This window comes from Syngnathoides biaculeatus, chromosome 6, assembly GCF_019802595.1.
Source record: "Syngnathoides biaculeatus isolate LvHL_M chromosome 6, ASM1980259v1, whole genome shotgun sequence".
NCBI classification, from domain to species: domain Eukaryota; kingdom Metazoa; phylum Chordata; class Actinopteri; order Syngnathiformes; family Syngnathidae; genus Syngnathoides; species Syngnathoides biaculeatus.
In genome coordinates this window covers 21,688,948-21,707,160 of record NC_084645.1, presented here as the reverse complement: position 1 = coordinate 21,707,160, position 18,213 = coordinate 21,688,948, and the positions used below count along the sequence as shown (strand labels likewise).

At 45.8% G+C, this 18,213-nt stretch overlaps 1 protein-coding gene across 8 annotated transcripts in view; it reads left to right on the top strand.

Annotated features, from left to right (window-relative positions):
• frmd4a (FERM domain containing 4A) overlaps positions 1-18,213 on the top strand; it is a 160,459-nt gene that overhangs the window by 116,484 nt on the left and 25,762 nt on the right. For all 8 annotated transcript variants that reach the window (XM_061823979.1, XM_061823978.1, XM_061823980.1 and 5 more), the window contains 8 exons: positions 1,379-1,471; positions 6,905-6,989; positions 8,997-9,053; positions 10,668-10,690; positions 14,567-14,650; positions 14,734-14,799; positions 14,882-14,939; positions 15,135-15,221. In XM_061823979.1, coding sequence (XP_061679963.1) covers positions 1,379-1,471; positions 6,905-6,989; positions 8,997-9,053; positions 10,668-10,690; positions 14,567-14,650; positions 14,734-14,799; positions 14,882-14,939; positions 15,135-15,221 — 553 coding nt within the window. The remainder of the gene's footprint in view (positions 1-1,378; positions 1,472-6,904; positions 6,990-8,996; positions 9,054-10,667; positions 10,691-14,566; positions 14,651-14,733; positions 14,800-14,881; positions 14,940-15,134; positions 15,222-18,213) is intronic.

Here is an 18,213-nt window from a genome sequence, read left to right as displayed (position 1 = left end):
TTGCGTGGCCAACTGCAAAGTTTCCACTCAAAACTGTGGTTCAATTGTAGGGAAGAAAAAAAACGTCACATAGTTCTTTGGTCTCCGAAACGCCGGTGGATACCAAGTCCCATCTCGTCAGTGGACTCCACAAAGAGATTCAAACAATAATACCGTCATTTCCAGACTATAAGCCGCGACTTTTGTCACACGCTTTCAACCCTGCGGCTTATGCAACGAGCGGGTAATTTATGGATTTCATTCTAACGGCCGCCATGGGCGCTCGAGCAAAAAAGGTGAGAGCGAGACAGGTGGAATATATGTGCCGAGGAAGACGCAAGTTTAATGTCACTTTGTGGTTTGTGCATGAATCAAATTAGCATGAACAGACCCTCATCATGGAAAACGCGAGAAGAAATGCATATCGTGCAGCTTCCAAGTTAAAAGCAATTGCGCTGGCTGATAAAGAAGGAAACAGAGCTGCTGCACGTTAACTTGGCAAAAATGAATCGACGGTGAGATGCTGGAAATGGCAGCGGGAAGAACTGGAGCAATTTAAAAAGACAAAAAAAACTTTCAGAGGTCATAAAAGCAGGTGGCCTGAACCGTGTTGCTGCCGCGTCTCGGTGACTTCAACCGGTATATTTTTTTGACCCAGGCCTGCTGCGTTACTACCGTATCGCTGCTGTGTTAACTGCCACGTCACAGGCAGTGTTTGGAAAGAAAAGCTAACGTATATCATTAAAAGTTTGAAAACTCTTTCTGTGTACCATCTTTCTTTGCAAATAGCTCATGTTTCAATGTGGACGCATGCGGCTTATAGACAGGTGCAGCTTATGTATGTACAAAATGTTTTTTCCTTTTAAAATGTGCTGGGTGCGGTTTATAATCAGGTGCGGCTTATAGTCCAGAAATCACCGTCCATTAAAAAAATACAAATATTAGATAGCATTTCGTTGGCGAGGACAGACATTTCTCTTTATTGATTGAAATGGGTGCGACCACCACTTTACTCCACTTGCTGCCGTATCAACATAATCGTGCAAAACAATCTTGAATAACTTCACTTGAACTGAATCCAGCCTCCGAGCGGAGGCCACGATTTGAGAAAACACGGCAGTGAGTTTAGTGTGCCTTCCCTGACCTTCAGTGAGACGAGTTCCACCTCGTGACGTTGCATGCAAAGTATTAAAAAGGCTTGAATGATTTACATGCGGGCAAATAATGCTATGGCCGTCGCGTGCGTGTTTACCTCCTTTGTTTGTGTCGCGGGAGGCGAGGGGAGGGGCGGGACACAAAAGAGGGACAAAGCAGGGGAAAAACAATCAGTCATTATTAGTAATTATTTTATTTCATATCTCAAAAAGGGGCTTCATTATGTCGTTTTCTCTCTCCGCAGGGGCCATTTTAGTTGGCTGCAGCTGGACCGCAGGGTATTAGAACATGAATTCCCCAAGAAATCTGGGCCCATTGTCCTCTACTTCTGTGTCAGGTGAGTTTTCATCCACTTTATCAGGACTGTGTGGCACCCCCCCCCACCCCCAAAAAAAATGAAGCATTATGTGTGGGGAAAGTGTCGTTATGTATGTTTGTTTTGCCTATGCGCAGGCGAGCAGCGCATTAACGGGGTCGGCTATTACGGGCCCCAATAAAATTGCTTTGACCCCAGCGGTTAACTCCCGGCGTGTGTGTGTGTGTGTGGGGGGGGGGGCTCTCAGCCAATCACGGGCCTCGTTGACCTCGCGCTTGTGTGTGTGTTTGCCGCGGATTCAAGGAAGCTTTCGTATTTGCCGCCCCACAATGAAGATTGCTGACCATTTTTATATCGAGGCGGGCTCGTTAAAAAGACTTTCAGCTCTGCGGCCCGTCAACATTAAAATATGGCGGCTCTCCAGCTCCAAATGCTACTCGTTTAAAAATATGAACTGCTGATGTGACAAACGCGCACATAAACATGCGACCTCGGATAGGCCCGAGTGAAAAGCTCGGGCTTTGTTTTTGGCCCGCTGGAGTTCTTTGTTCCCTGCACATCCGGATAATGTCAGTAAAATCCACCCCAGCCCACCCCGGGCTCCCCTCCGGAGAGTTCCTCATTGGCTAGCAACACGCGTAGCAACGCGGTACACTGGGCCAAACAATGCGGCTGAAAAAAAAAAAAAAAAAGTCCTTCCCGGGTTTGCATTTACAACGGGAGTGAAAATGACACAATGCAACAATTGTTTGGCGAAAGACGTCTCACGGAGGAAGTGGAGGAAAACGTGTCTGTTCAGCACAGACGTTTTTATAAAAAAATGAGTACATTTTATTTGCTATTATGTGTCAATAACAATGCATGTAAGGTTTGCGTTGAGGGTAGTCATGGAGACTGGTTACGTGTTCTCCACAGCCTGACCTACGGTTCATGTTCCATCTTGATTTTTTTTACTTCCACGCCTGCAACGGTGACGCAAATCCCATTTTTACATTAAGTCGTAATAATCGTGATGCACTTAGAAACGTCATAATTACAGTAAATATATGTAGGAAAAAGACTTCTAACTTACTTCGCGTGCCCCATGGCGACGTCCCTATTCGATCACGGGATTGGAAATCGGGGCCGCTTGTGTTGTCTTTAATAAGTCACATTGTGACACAACTGGGGTGCCAACATTTTTGCTCAAAGGAATAGAAATAGCTACGTTTTAGAGGACACAATCATGGAATGTTTCATGTTTGTGTGGTTGCGTAAAAAAAGTGACTTGGCTTACTGTCATATAGGAATTTATCATTTGGGATATCTTATTTCAGAAAGAATAAAAAAATAAGATCATTGAGAAGATTTCAATGTTCGCTTTTTCTTCTTCATGCATTGGCCAAGTAATGGATCAGGACTCAGTACGGGTGTCCTCGGTCTACGACTGAGATCTGTTCCTGCAGTTGCGACTTAACTCGAATTTCGACCATTAACCCATTCATGGGCAGGGTGGCAATTTTTGTCTTATTGAGATAAAAGTCTCCTAACACGCCACAATCAAGTAAATATCACTTCTTTTTCATTTGACGCATAAAACAAAGGGCAAAAAAAGATGTACCCCCTCGCGGGCAGTGTCCCAAAACTGGGACGGGTATGTTATCAGTCCTGTGAAGTGGTACATACTAGCGATGTGTTTGTTAATTAATTCTTATTCAAGAACGACACTTACGCATTAATAATACTGATGGATTATCATTTTGAAGACAAACTTGGTTGCATACTGACCTTTCTCCCTTTTTTCTCTTGGAAAACACTCCACGTGTACTTGAGGCAGCCATGTTGGGTCAGGAAGGAAAGGGAAATAACTTTGACCGATGAGTTATCCTCTCCTGATACCAAATTATGGCTTCAGATTGAAACACTTCAATATTTTGATATACTGAAGGATGTAATGCGTGAAAACCATGATGTCCCAAAAATGGGCCGCTGCCCACGAATGGGTGGAAATCAGAATTTACGTCAAAATACTTTGTATAAAAAACAAATACATTGAAATAAATGAGATGACATAGTTAGCATTCCTGCTGAGAGGTGGATGGAGAAGAAGAAGGGGAGGCGGTGCTTAGCTATTGCGAAGGAACCTGGTCCTCAGTCCTCTCCATCTCGTTTTGTGATCATTGTATCCAACATAGGAACGGAATCCTTCGTCACATGCGCTAAAATAAAGGCTTTGTGTTTAATAATTGTCACCACGGTCGAGCGACTGAAGCCTTGGTGGTGTTGGTGTCGCTCCTTTCTCCGATCATTTTACGATCTTGTTGTAAAGTCGATACTTCTTGGGTCGAGACCATCTTAATCCAAGGACCCCCTGTATCAGCAGATTGGACTTGGGTGCATTCCTGTTACGTACGCTCGCTACGCAAACTAGTTCATTGCGCGCCAGTCGTACACTCTTAAGTCCTCATCTCTCGAGACCGTCATAAAAACTGAATTTACTTACACTACGTATGTCACGTAGAAGTGAAGTGTCTGCGGCTATTTACTTTTACTCACATCTTCCAAAGACGAGGCCCGCAACTCATAACGTCTTTCGCTTTATAGCCCGGATACACGGAAGCGATACGATGAGGTAACTGCTGAACTGAGACCCCAGTTAAAGGTTTCGCATGCTCGTTCTCTGCCATTGTTCAGTCCAATCACCAGCCTCAATGCCTCGCGGGCAAGTCCATTCACACGCATGGACAGGCAGAAAGAAGACTGATAGGACAACAATCAACCCAAATGTCAACGCTGAATTCATTACCAGCCCGACGGTATTGTGAAGTATGCGGACGTTTTTCTGCGTATGGCGTTTGACTTTCGCTTAATAATGTAAGGCTGTCCCGCGCGTCCGTCTCATCGAGAGGATGGCCTTAATTAAACGTTCTTACGGGGGTTATTGATCGGGCCGCTCTCACAATTTCTCGACACTTGATTGGTGAAACGATAAGGGCCTTCCGTCACTGATCCTCTTGGGAAAGTTCCCCAGCCCAGCCTCGAGCCTAAATCGTTTTTTCCCCAACCGTTGTTGGGCCGAGGATGACATTTGACACGCAAATAATGTCACGGCACGCCACCAAACAAAAATATCAAAGCACTGTCCCAATTGTTCCAATTTACTCACGAATACTAAGTGTGAAATGTGGGGGAAATTAATGGAACCCACAAGTGACATACTCACAGGAAGTGTGCGAATTGTACCCCAAGATGGCAGCCATGCCTGCGCTAAGGTTGTTGTGTTGAGAGGGAGTGGAAAGAAAATTGTGAAGAAAGCGATCTCAGTACAACAGCCGTGTAGCGAGGTTTTTCCCAAGTTTTTCGGAGGAGTTTTATCTTTCAACGACGCCGGACACTTCAAGTCCGATCAGATTTCAACTTCTGTTTGCCCGAGGCATCCACAATCAGCAGTGCTGGCCCACGTCGTCAAATTTAAACTACGCACAAACTTAAACTGCGCAACTGGTTATAAGCCTCACTCAGTACATGTGTAAAGGAAATACCATTTGGTACATACATACGCAGCAGTTGTGTAAAAGCCCACATTGAAACACGAGATATTTACAAAGAAAGACGGCACACAGAAAGCGTTTAATGCCAGCGCGGCACTAGCGCGGATGCTAACACTAGCGCAGTCCTGACAGGGCCGGTTAAAAAAATAATAATTACCGGTAAAAATCACTGAGACACGCCAGTAACACGGCAGCAACACGCGAGCACAGTGCTAACGCTAGCGCAGCACTAAAATATGGCCGGTAAAAGTCACTTCCTCGGCACATATATTCCCGTCTCACTCTTACCTTTTCCGCTCGAGTGCCCCCTTGCGGCCGTTACCAAAAAAAAAATGCACAAATTAGCCGCATCACCGCATAAACCGCAGGGTTAAAACCGTATGAAAAAAATTTGCGGCTTGTAGGCCGGAAATTACGGTACGTGAGCAATGGGGCTGTTTGCGTAACTCATCCGATTTGACATTTGTCCACAAGGGGGCAGAGAGCCGGCCGGCCGGCACGTCTGCAGCAATGTACACACGTACACGTATTTAATAATCTGCGTTTCCGGTGTGTATGACGCACAACACGTTGAAGGGACGAATCGCGGGGGTGCGGGGCTGTTAAATTCCGTTGTCCAGTACAAAGTTATTCATTAACTCATCTTCCATTCCGCTTATCCTCACGAGGGTGGCGGGCTCAAAATGATTAGAAATAAATAAAAAGCTTTAGCGTGTAAAGTTTGAATATTTATCCAATTTTGAGTTCCAGGTGGACACCAAAATCTCAATAAATCGAAATGTATTTCATCGAGGTTCCACTGTGCAGGTATTTTATATAAATCTTGATTGTGAATCTCTTCAGGTGATGTGCATGACACGGTTGAATACTTTAATATTTCATTTTATGAGAGAATTGATTGTTTCCGTAACTGCGACAAGATACCGTAGGCCCAGGTGCCGGATACACGGCGCCAAGACTTTTTTTGCGTCAACGGATGCGGTTTGGATGCAGGGCCAGGAGGAGGTCGGAAGACGTTTCCGTGTTGAGCGTCTTTTAGCAATGAGAAGCTTCCCGGCATACCACCGTGGTCGTTTCCCTCAAGCTCCACATGCGTGCTAAATTTAGAAGATGCTATTATGTTACTTCCCTGGCTCACAAGTGCTCCGCCAGAAGTGGGTTACTGGGCTTCGCATTCGCGAGCGTCTTTGTTTTATTACTCCCATGTGCGTGACGTGTGCGGTGGAATCGCTACAAGGTGAAGGGGACGTGTGACAAAAGTGCATCACGTGCGGGTTTAGTGCACACGGACGGCGGTCGCGCCACCCTCTGGTCGCCTTTGGCATTGCACACGCCGGCCACAACATTAGGTACACCTGCAGTTTGCTAAGATGCAACGCAAGAGCTGGAAGGAGCACGTCTGCTATTATTGCTTAGATTATCACGATCTCAATGAGATGAATATGAGAAACGGCTCTCTGCACAATGCAGTGTTAATAAACATAATGTCAAATTTAAAAAAATGCTTTGATATTTGCATAAAGCACATTTTCATCTCTTTATAATACATATTCTCATCCAGACTGCATAGGTGGGCCTAATATAAAGGACAATGAGCATAATTGTTCTGTTAGGTTGAGGACGGCACACTTTGCACAATTGTCCCCCCCCCCCAAAAAAAAAAATAAAAATAAAAAACAAAAACAAAACAATCACTCAGCCTTTCTTGTTCCGTGACTGTTACCGCAATGTCTTTATTTCTGTCTGTCGCACTAGAGCTGCTCCAACTTCCGGAGATCAATTCCTTGCATGTTTTCGACATACTTGATTGATTCTGGTTCTGACATGCCCGGCCGGCCCAATCATTTGCCTCCTGTGCTATCCTTGCAATCCTTCAAAACAAGCATCTTGACGTCATTCCTTTGTTTTTCCCCGCCACGTTCAGGTTCTACATCGAGAGTATATCATACTTGAAGGACAACGCTACCATTGAGCTTTTTTTCCTCAATGCCAAGTCCATCATCTACAAGGTAAACCAGCTTTCTGATGCCTTCATTCATGAACATTGATCACAAAATTACTGCACATTATGTATTCCCGTGTGGTTTCCGGGACTACTACTACAGACAAAATGTCCATGTCACTTGCTTACGTTCTGCTAACTTTACCTGAATTGAAAATAGGACCGCGGCGAATGTGACGCGAACAAAGCGCATCGGCTGATACGATTTAACCCATAAAATGACAAATATTGCGAAGTATTGAACCGTTCACACCCATCTCCTCAAATGTTGTCAGCGGCGCATCTGAGCCCGACAGTCGTTTGTTTGATAAAGCAAACGTGAAATTTTGCAAAAACGCTCATAGTGAAAAAAGTGCTCGCCAAGTGTAGTTACAACATGGTGGCCGGCTCGACGGCGTTTACTGTGAAAAAGGCTCAACGTATTGTGATATGATTGATGAGTATAGAAACTACCGACATGATGCAAAATATGAAGTTCGTTGAGTTCGAAGTCAGCTCTACTTTTTCCATATTATGTAATTTATTCATGGAAATCCTGGGGCGAATATAATATGATACATATAGTAGTATATTCCTCATTTTAACATCCGGTATGTCTGACCTCAAGAACGACAAACGTTACAAATCATATCGTTTTGTTTTTTTTTCTTTTAACATGGACATGAACCGAATATAGGCAAATGTGGATGCCATCTTATTCTAAGACGGATTCTTTCGTTTTATTATTTTCAAGAATGTAAGTTGTGGCCGCGCTGAAGGCCATCGTGAGGAAATGCTGCACAAATATTGGATTTTTATTTTTTTTGATGACTGTCACTTTATATTCAGACCAAATCTCAGACCTATGACTACCCTCAACGCAAACCGTACTTCAAGTTTTTACACCGATTACCACCTATAAAAATGCATCGCTCTCCAAGTTCCAGAGGAGGCTGACGTGTATATAATATTATATAATAATATATTTTTAAAAAGTGTATTTAATATTATAAACCACTGTAACATTATGCACTGTTGGGACATTAACATTAAAAAATTAAATTCATTAAAAAAATTACTCTATTTCAATAACGATGCAGTCAAAATTGATTACACATATCAGTGAAATAAAGCTGTACCTAAATGTTTTTTTTTTTCCAATCAAGCAAATGCTTTTTAAAAATGAAATGCAAATGTATTGAGCTTGCCCAAATGATTCTTTTGCGTCCCACTTATTGTATCACACTTTATGTACATTTTTGATGCCCTTTCACCAGTCCAGCCATTCTTGATGGTGTCCAGAAGGGGGCAGCCGTTGCCCGATATTATGGCAGCCTTCCAAAAATCAACATTGTGATTTGGAGCTCATGAATGGATTTAATACGCCGGCCATTTTTGTTCTCTCTGTCAATCAGCGAAGAGGACAATCAAATCAATGTACACTCGGGGAAATCTACTGTAATAGTAATAAAAAAGCAGCTCCCGACCGATTTGCGACCCAGAAAGAAAACGGCGTTCGCTGTGCGGTCCCAAATGACACATTTTTTGTTTGAAGTGGAGGCAAACGCCGTGTGTGGTACGCACACAGTCTGTCTCGGGTTTCATCGCGACTCTCTGATCTCACCAAGACAATTAAGAGATGGATTGTAAAGGGAACATTCCTGGCATATTTGACCCACTGGTCACATCCACCCCCCCCACCCCCCCGACACGACTCACATTATACACTGGATAAGATAATATAAACACAGACGGGCGGGAAAAAAAAAAAAGCTCTCCTCGCTTCCCAACTCTTGTTTCTCACGTATGTTTTTGAAAGTCGCAGTTGAAAAATCCGTGATGGCTACTCGAACATGCGTAACCGTGGTAACCTCCCAAATCTCCGAGCGCCCCAACCGCATGAAGAGATCACGGGAGCAGTTTGTCAGCAGATGAAAAGAATTAGCATGAACATTTCAGCGGGTCCGCGCCCCATTTTGGCAGCGCGTCTGCTTTCCGAGCGTGTCCTTCATCTTTCCCTCTTTTTCTCTCGTAGGAGCTCATCGAAGTGGACAGCGATGTCGTCTTTGAACTGGCTTCCTATATTCTCCAAGTAAGAGAAAACGGCGCACTCGAGCCACTCGGGTCCGCAACTGTTTGACGCTAATTGACGAGGATCAAGCCGGCATTATGCGACGCGCTCGTCGGTCTGTCAGAGATGCTGTAATGACGCTTGCGAGTTGAAGTCCCAAAAAGCCTCCACTGCGTTGTTGGCGGCCGTCCACATTCCCGCCTGCCCACAGCCGCTTCTAATGTAACCCAGCAGCTGGGCGACGCTTTTGCTTCATTTACTGCACTCGCTCCACTTACGACGACAGAACGTGCGTGTCAACGTGTGTACAGCGACAACGTGACTTTAAGGCTGCGACGATTGTTCGATTAACTTTGAAGAATTCCGTTACAGTGAAAAGGGTCAAAGGAAAATCTTTGCCTCAAAACTTTGCAGGAATTATTTTCCCACACACATTATTGTTACTGCGGCACGGTGGGTCAGCTGGTAAAGCGTTGGCCTCACAGTTCAGAGGACACGAGTTCGATCCTGCCCTAGCCTGTGTGGAGTTTGCACGTGTCACGACCCGTCGGAACGAAGGTAGGACCCAAATGCAGGAGGACACGGGAGACGCAGAGGTAATTCGGGAAAAATTACAAGGTCGGGGATCGGGCAGGCAGTCAGGTGTAGCAGCGGTGGTCGGGACGTCGGGCGTAGAGAGCAGGTCCGCGGGCAGGCAGGAGTCGGTACACGGGAGATCGATCAAGGAAAGCAGAAGTGTCAAAGGAGTCAGGCTTACGGGGTCGGTGAGAGCAGGCGGAGGTCGGTACACACAGGAATACGATCAGAGATACGGGGGCGCTCGAACGGGGCATGAACCTCAACCATCCAGCGCAGGACCAGTCGTCACCGGGTCCTATAAAAACGGAGCGTAATCAGCTAAAACAAGATGCGGGTGTGTGCTGACGAATTGGCTGGCCACGTTCCCCCCGGGCAGGATGCCAGGAGCATGACACTGCGTGGCTTTTCTCCGGGCTCTCCGGTTTTCTCCCACATCCCCAAAACACGCAACATTAATTGGACACTCAAAATTGTCCCAAGGAGCGATTGTGAGCGCGGCTGTTTTGTCTCCATGTCTCTTGCGATTGGCTGGCGACCAGTTCAGGGTCTACCCCAGCACTCCCCGCGGCCCTTGTGAGGATAAGCGGCAAAGAAAATGGCTGTTCCTGCAGTGGCACGTACCGCTCCGTGTAGAAAAAGGTTGCCGTTATGGTGAGAAGACGGGAGGAGAGTCCGTAAAAGCTTTGAACTTTGGGATTATTCTACATAAATTGATTGCAACGTGTGCCATAACAGCATGGCAAGGAAGCTCATGTTGGCTAATTTAATACAACCCATCATGACTAGTTACAACGCGTTGTAAAGCCCCCCAGCTCCCCCACGCAAGCATAGCTGTCGATGGATGTTCAACAAACGAAAGAAGAAAAAAGAAGACAAACTCATTCGTTGACAAGCCGCCATTGGCCACATTTCGCATGCTGTCTCTCAAACCAAAAAACTCACAAGTCGGGCACAACTACCGACTTGTCTCAAAGCCTCCAAAGACAGTCATGTCGCGATCGATAACAGTGCTCAGTCCACACCCACTAAGTCGCATTTGCTCTTTTCGTTCTGCAGGAGGCCAAAGGTGATTTCACCAGGTAAGACCCCAAACTCTCCTTGCTGCTATTTTCTCACCGATTCACTGCGCGCCTTTTTTTTTATTTCATTAAAGACGTTTGACACGTCGGCGGAAACGTTCACCGCCACTGACGGAGCCATGATTGAATCCGCGTGGTCGTTCGCATTATGGCCCAACCGATAATTCAGTTTGTCATTTTTAGCACTTTAAAATCAGCCAACTATTGGATGTCTTTTGTTTTTTTTTACTGGTTTGTTATTTTGTTTTGTTTTCCCACAGCACATTCCAACATAAGACAAAGATAACGACCTTCAAACATTCTCCCCAAAAATGGCCGTTTTTTTTTTTTGGGGGGGGGGGACTTAAATCACCTTGGTAACGAGGCTCACACATGCATCATTGGCCAATTTGAAATTTAAAATTCCCCGTCCGAGTGGCAAATTTACTGCTCGTATTAGACTTTTTTTTTTTTTTTTGCCTTATTTCCATGTAGACTTTTCCAATTTGCCCGCCTATGTTGATTCCCCCCATTGATTTAAATCGCGGTAACTTTGGTATGATTCCATCGGCTGCTGTCCCCAATTTCCATATTTATCTTGTTTAATGATCAACACGCCCCTCCATTGTAGACCATATTTTATTGAATATGCTTTTATTCTACCGTTGACATTTTTTTTTTTTTACCACGTCTTCCCTAATATTCATTTTTGTTGTTTTGGGCAGACTTGGGTGTTATACCTCACCAAAGCTGACTCTAACGTGAAGATATCATATTCCACACACTTTTTCTATTGACACTTCTAAGACGCGTAATTATGGCACTTGACGGCAAAAAAAAAAAAAAAAAAAATGGAATCGGCCCTTTCACCATTGCAGTGTAAATCCAACATAGTTGTACTGAAGAGAGAAAATTATACATAATTATCTGCTGTACTGTGTGTATATATGCAATGGGGGGGCGGGGGGGGGGTTTACAGTCCTTGGCAAGGGAAATTTCCCGCAAATACTCCTTAAATGGGAATGCATCAAATTCCACAACAAATGCACAGACAAAAGTTTCAAGACAGTAGCCCCGATCAGTCGTCGAAGTTGGGAAGAACTTGACAGCCTTGACCTAATCCCCAACAAACAAAGTACCGTCATTTCCGGACTATAAACCGCGACTTTTGTCACACGCTCCCAACCCTGCGGCTTATGCAATGATGCGGCTTATTTATGGATTTTATTCTAACGGCCGCCGGGGGCGCTCGAGCAAAAAAGGTGGAATATATATGTCGAGGAAGACGAGGAAGTTTAATGTATCTTCGCTCTTTGTGCATGGATAAAATGAGCATGAACACACCCTCTGCAAGAAGAAATGCACATGACGCAGCTTTCAAGTTAAAAACAATCGAGCTGGAGAAGGAAACGGAGCTGCTGTACGTAAAATTGGCATAAATGAATCGACGGTGAGAAGAATTGGAGCAATGTCAAAAGACAAAAAAAAAGCTTTCAGAGGTAATAAACGCAGGTGACCTGAACCATGTTGCTGCTGTGTTACTGCCGTGTCTCAGCGACTTTTACCGGTATGTTTTTTTTACCCAGCTCTATTACTACCGTATTGCTACTGTGTTACTGCAGGCACTGTTTAGAAAGAAAAGCTAAAGTATAATATCCTATATTAACTTTGAAAACTCTTTCTATGTACCGTCTTTTTGTAAATCGCTCAAGTTTCAATGTGGGCACATGCGGCTTATAGACAGCTGCGGCTTATTTATGTACAAAAAAAATTGTTTTCCTTTAAAAATGTACTGGGTGAGGCTTCTAACCGGGTGCGGCTTATAGTCCAGAGATGACTGTAGACTGTGAGCCTATGACCTCACAAACGTTCCACGGACCAACTCCAAAAGCTTGTCGAAAGTCTTCCGTGTGAGCGGAACGTAAAATGGAAACGTCTCCCCAAAGGAAAATAACGTATCGCTGTACTTTTGCCTGCATAGTGGATGTGAACAATGTTAGTCATGCCCATGAGGCATCACTCCCCCCCCCCCCCCCACACACACACACACACGTGGTTCTTCACGTGTCCTCGTGTGTGACGTCACCCTCAAAGCGTGTCATCCGTCATCACTTTGCACTGACACACTGCAGCAGCCCCCACATCTGACCTCATTTCCTCGAGTCAAGCATCCCGCACGCTAACAAAACCCCCGGTGAGATTGCGGCCCCTCCCAAACCCACATGTTGTTCACCCTATAAACTGTACGGGCTCCACCCGCCCAAAACCATATGCGACATTTCCCAGTAACTCTTGTCCTGATGCTGATGCTTCTCCGTTTCCGATACAGTCAACTCACTGCTAGTCGCGAGAGCGCAATTGCTTGAAGGTCCGTCCGAGATCAGAAAGACGGGTTTGGACTTCGTGATGTTATCTTCCCCACAACGGCGCTTGAATACAGATCAATTCACTCGTTCATTCATTCACCCACTCTGCAAAACGTTTTACTGGCGATCTTAACATCCAAATCAGAGAGCGAGAACAGCCGAAACCCGCAGGTGGGACGGGGATACGCCCCTGCCAGTCCAAGTTTGATGTCATCGAAGTACACACATCGGTGACGTTGACAAACCCACGTTTGCGCGAACGACACCAATAAACCCATGAAATCGGCCGCTGGAGTCATTAACGTCCAGGTTACCTACATTCAAGCGTTGTCCTCACAGTTGTGAGGTGCCGGGTGCAATCCCGGACCCGCCTCAGAGAAGTTTGCATGTTCTCTCCCCCGTGCCTGCGTGGGTTTCCTGCGGGCACTCCGGTTTCCTCCCACATCCCCAAAACACGCAACATTAATCAGACACTCTAAATTGCCCCTAGGTGTGATTGTAAATGCGACCGTTTGTCTCTATGTGCCCTGCGATCGACTGGCAACCAGTTCAGGGGGTACGCCGCCTCCTGCCGGTCGACAGCTGGGATAGGCTCCGGCACTCCGCCGCCACCCTCGTGAGGATAAGCGGCAAAGAAAATGGATGGATGGTTCTGTGTTGCCCCTGGCCCATGTAGATGCGTCCAATGAAACTACTTTGAGAAGATATAAACTAATTTGTTGTCTGGTAGTGTTGATTTTTGCGCCGTATTTTTTGGCTTAAAAAAAAAAAAAAAAAAAACGCCTGCGCTATATGAATGAAATTTACACCACAGACAACTGCAGTCAAAACAAATACAGTAGCAATGTGGCCCAGGGGTTTAGTTCCTAAATGGAGAAATCACGTCAAACGTAAAGTGGTTTCCTTTCCCAAATCGTAAATATGTGATTTACAGCAGTTGTAAAAAAGCGTGAAGGTTCGTCTTAAAAGTCTTTACGAAAGGGCCGTATGATCCCCGGCGCGAGAGGTAGCACGTGAAGTGTAAAAATTGCGTTGACATGTCGGAGGACAGCCGGCAGACTGTCGCCGGGGACTCTCCCCGGCCCTCAGCGCAGAGACGTTCGTGTTCCCAGGGCTTCCCCCAATCCTCTCGGGCCTTGGCAGACGACTTTGCGATTACCGCGAGGCTTTCGTGACCTCCTGCCAACGGCGGTCTGAAAACGCCGTCGGAAGCCAAGTCTGTTTGGCTCCCGGCCTCTTCTGCTCTTTGTGTCTCCCCCCCCCCCCCCGCCCCCCCGCTTCCATCTTTTTTTTTTTTTTTTTTTAATATCTCTTTAATACGCTTCTTTATTGCTCGGTCTTCCCGTTACTTGACTCTTTCCTCTGTGTGTCCGCACAGAACTCCGCCTGTCACTCTTTTGTCTTTTTACTTGATTTACTCGACGTCCTTCTAACCCGGTGTTGTCGCCGCAGTTCATCTGTGTCACTTCAAAGCTTTAGGAAACGAGAACGATGTCTTGACCGTTGCCCCGTGGTCTTTGTCACCTCCTAGTAACGATGCAACCAGAGCTGACCTGAAAAAGCTCCCCGCTCTGCCCACCCAGGCCCTAAAGGAGCACCCGTCCCTGGCCTACTGGTGAGAGTCAAACCTCCTCAGCTTCCCTCTTCTCCCGAGTTTTTCGATTTTAGTTTTTGAAGCTTTTCCTCCCCCGCCCACAGCGAGGAACGGGTCATCGAGCACTACAAGAAGCTCAGCGGCCAGTCCAGAGGGCAAGCTATTGTAAAGTGAGTGTGAGCCGCGGTGTAGCGTGATCAAGCCCGTTTTCGTTGGGAGTCTCACGTGTTGCCCGTCTCCTCGTCCTCACAGCTACATGAGCATTGTGGAGTCTCTGGCCACATATGGAGTACATTACTACGCCGTAAAGGTACAGTTTTACGACCCAGCCTTCTTCCCACCCCCACTTTTCACCAGGTGTTGTTTTTCATTCTGGACTTTTCAGCTGGAGACATAATGCCGCTCGAGGCGATCTGGGATTTGGTCTTATTTCTCTGTCCAACGTTACACACGCACGCACGCACACACTCGGGTGATGTGATAATTGTCATTTTTTTTGTCACAGGATAAGCAGGGGATCCCGTGGTGGCTGGGACTGAGCTATAAAGGCATATTTCAGTATGACCATCAGGACAAAGTCAAGCCCAGAAAGGTGAGATGACCCTCAAAAACATTCATGCCTTCGCTGATTGTCAATCTTCAAACTCTCGAGCTCGGACTCGCCCTCCAAATCCCCGTTGCTGAATATATTGACAGTATCGGATGACTAACGAATCAGAACCCAATCATTACTCCTTGTTCTTGTTCTAAATAATAACTCGGAAAATGAAAAATCAGCTGGCACATTTTGGCTGATACTTCAACGGCTTACCTTAACCAGGATCCCTCGCCGTACTTTGGTCAAACGTAAAAGCCTCGGTCTTTTTTTTTTTTTTTAACCTTTCGGCGACGCGCCTCCTCGCCGACTCGCGCCTCCTTGTGCCTTGGAACCAGCTTCACCTCGACGACGGCTCCTTTCCGGCTTGGTTTGCGGCGCTTCCATGAGGCGAGGCTGATGGAAACGTTCTTCAGTGTTGTAGTTTGAACACATTTGAAGGAGAGCTCAGTGAAGCTACACCGCGTGAATGAGCAGAAACTTCGGCCACGAAGGGCCGGAAACGCCACACTTGATGTGGCATGGCAACAGTTGTAGCTCTGGTCAGAAAAAAGTGCTGTATGTAATGTTGTGATTTGAATGGAAAAATTCTGATTCAATGTTTTTTTCATTTTCAATTCAATTCAACTGACCTCTAAGCCAAATGGCCAAAATCGTATTTATCTACTAATTATGAATTTTTAGACTTTTTAACTCCATGTCAGATACCGACAAACTCATGCCGAAAACGTGACATTATGATTATTATTTGTTGGTGGCACAGGAGTATTTTTGCTTCTGTGTTACTTTGTGCTGCTTCTGCTTAATTCTTACGGCACAGTTGACGGAATTGTTGTCTCCTTCTTTTGTATTTTGCACGTTGGGCTCTCTTCAACTCCAGATGAGACAGTGTTCTTGTTTCAAGCCGTTTATTTGTTATAAATCTTCAATCTAGGCGGCACGGTGGAGCAGCTGTAAAGTGTTGGCCTCGCAGTCCTGAGGTCCACAGTTCGATCCTGGCCTGCCTGTGCGGAGTTTGCGTGTTCTTCCCGTGCCTGCGTGGCTTTTCTCCGGCCACTCCGGTTTCCTCCCACATCCCAGAAACATGCAACATTAATTGGACAATCTGAATTGCCCCAAGGTGTGATTGTGAGTGCGACTGTTGTCTGTCTCCATGTGCCCTGCGATTGGCTGGCGACCAGTTCAGGGTGTACCCCCATGTCCTGCCCAGAATGTGCCACCACCGCTGCTTTAGTTAGCAACACAGCCTGGGCAACGTAGAGCAAAGACAAGCTAGACACGCTGCTTATGTTTACTTTTGAAATTAATGGAGAAAGGTATAAAAGAAATGTTGTTGTTTTAAGACGCAATGACTGTCGGAGTATGTGAATAATTGAGGAAAATGTGGTTAAACTGGATGAGATTTAAAGGTAGCTGGCGAGGGGCTGGCTGCTTGAAAAGTAGATCTTGGGGTAAAAACGTCCGGGCACCCCCTGGGTTAGTGGAAATTAATATCGTTGTTTGCGCTCTTTTTAAACCATCAAACAACTTCAATTAGAGCAGAAATAGCACTGCTAGCAGTAATACATAAAATTAGAACAATGGAGTATACCAAGCGTATATTTTGAGCAGCCTTGTTTTACCGTCTCGTAAATCAATCCCGTTTTGGACATTTTTAAAGTGGACTCAGAGTCTTCCTTCCTGCGTGACTAAATGCTTGCAACTCTTTTTTTGTTTTTCCTGGTAAGTGAGTCAGCTGCCTTTGTTTGGGAAGTAGAGTGACAGTGCTTCACAGCTACTTGCGTCCGGAGAGCTTTCGCATCCGAGCCGCTCAGTCATGCACTTTTGGGTGTACAAGCTCACGTCTGGCGCCCTCCATTGTGTTGAAGGCCTCGCTCGCTGGCAGTTTGCCTCCTCTCACCGGGTGTAAATGGGTTTCACGCCATCCCCGCTTGACGCCGAACGACCGCGGATCCACTCGGAGTCACATGAACCACACGCAGGCACGCAAATTCGTTTACACACACTCACGGGAAGCGGACTGAGCGTCGAACTCGCCATCCTGACGAATACATCCCCACTCATACCCCGTCTGTGTGTTTGCGTGTCAGCGGTCGGCAAGTTAAATGAGGACTGAATTGGTTGTTAGAGTCCCATTAAGTTTAAAAGAATGAACTGAGTAACTACGTTCGATTGTTCTTCAGCTCATTATTTCTGGAAAGTACTTCGTAGCCTTTTCCTTTGAGAATGTCAAAAGGAAACGCCGAGAAAGGAACCATTATGGAACATTCCTGCAGAGCCGACTTATCAAGCATTACAATCGCCATAGCAACAGCCACCCTGAGGGCCCCCGGTCTGTTGTGTGTCGGAAGTGACCCGCCCACCACCACTTTTTTCCACTTTCCCATCAAAAACGCCGTCAAATACATTTTCACTGGCCAATGGAAATCCTTCCGTTGCAAAGAATCCAAATGGAATTAATAATTTCTAGAGGATTTATTGACAGGACGTGCAACGTTTTAAGTAAGGGCGGGATCTAAAATCGTATTTCCCCACTGAAATGATTGGAAAAGCCATGAATCCATACAGCCTCAACGAAAATTTCCAGTCGGTATTTTACGAAAGCATTCGGTCATGACAAAATCCAATAGAATATAAAGAGTTAATCGACACATTTTTAAGGACGTTGTTCATGGACTCTGTGATGCTTCTGCTGCGTGTGCATTTTGGCCACCTGGAGGCAGTAAAATGTAGAACATCCAGGAGATACGTGGAACTGGTCAAAACTCCTGCAGGGAAATTTATCATCCATCGTATTAGTCATTCTATGCAGAGGATGAAAAATAATGTGCCTGTAAGTATTGTATTGTCTGTCTAGAGTTGTTGCTCCCCCGTTTGTATTCAGATATCTGTTGCATGCAGGATAAAACAGTGTGGTACCATCGCACGTCTGTGGCATTTTTCGTTGTATGCTAGCATGAAGGCAAACGTACCTTACTAAGGCAAAACA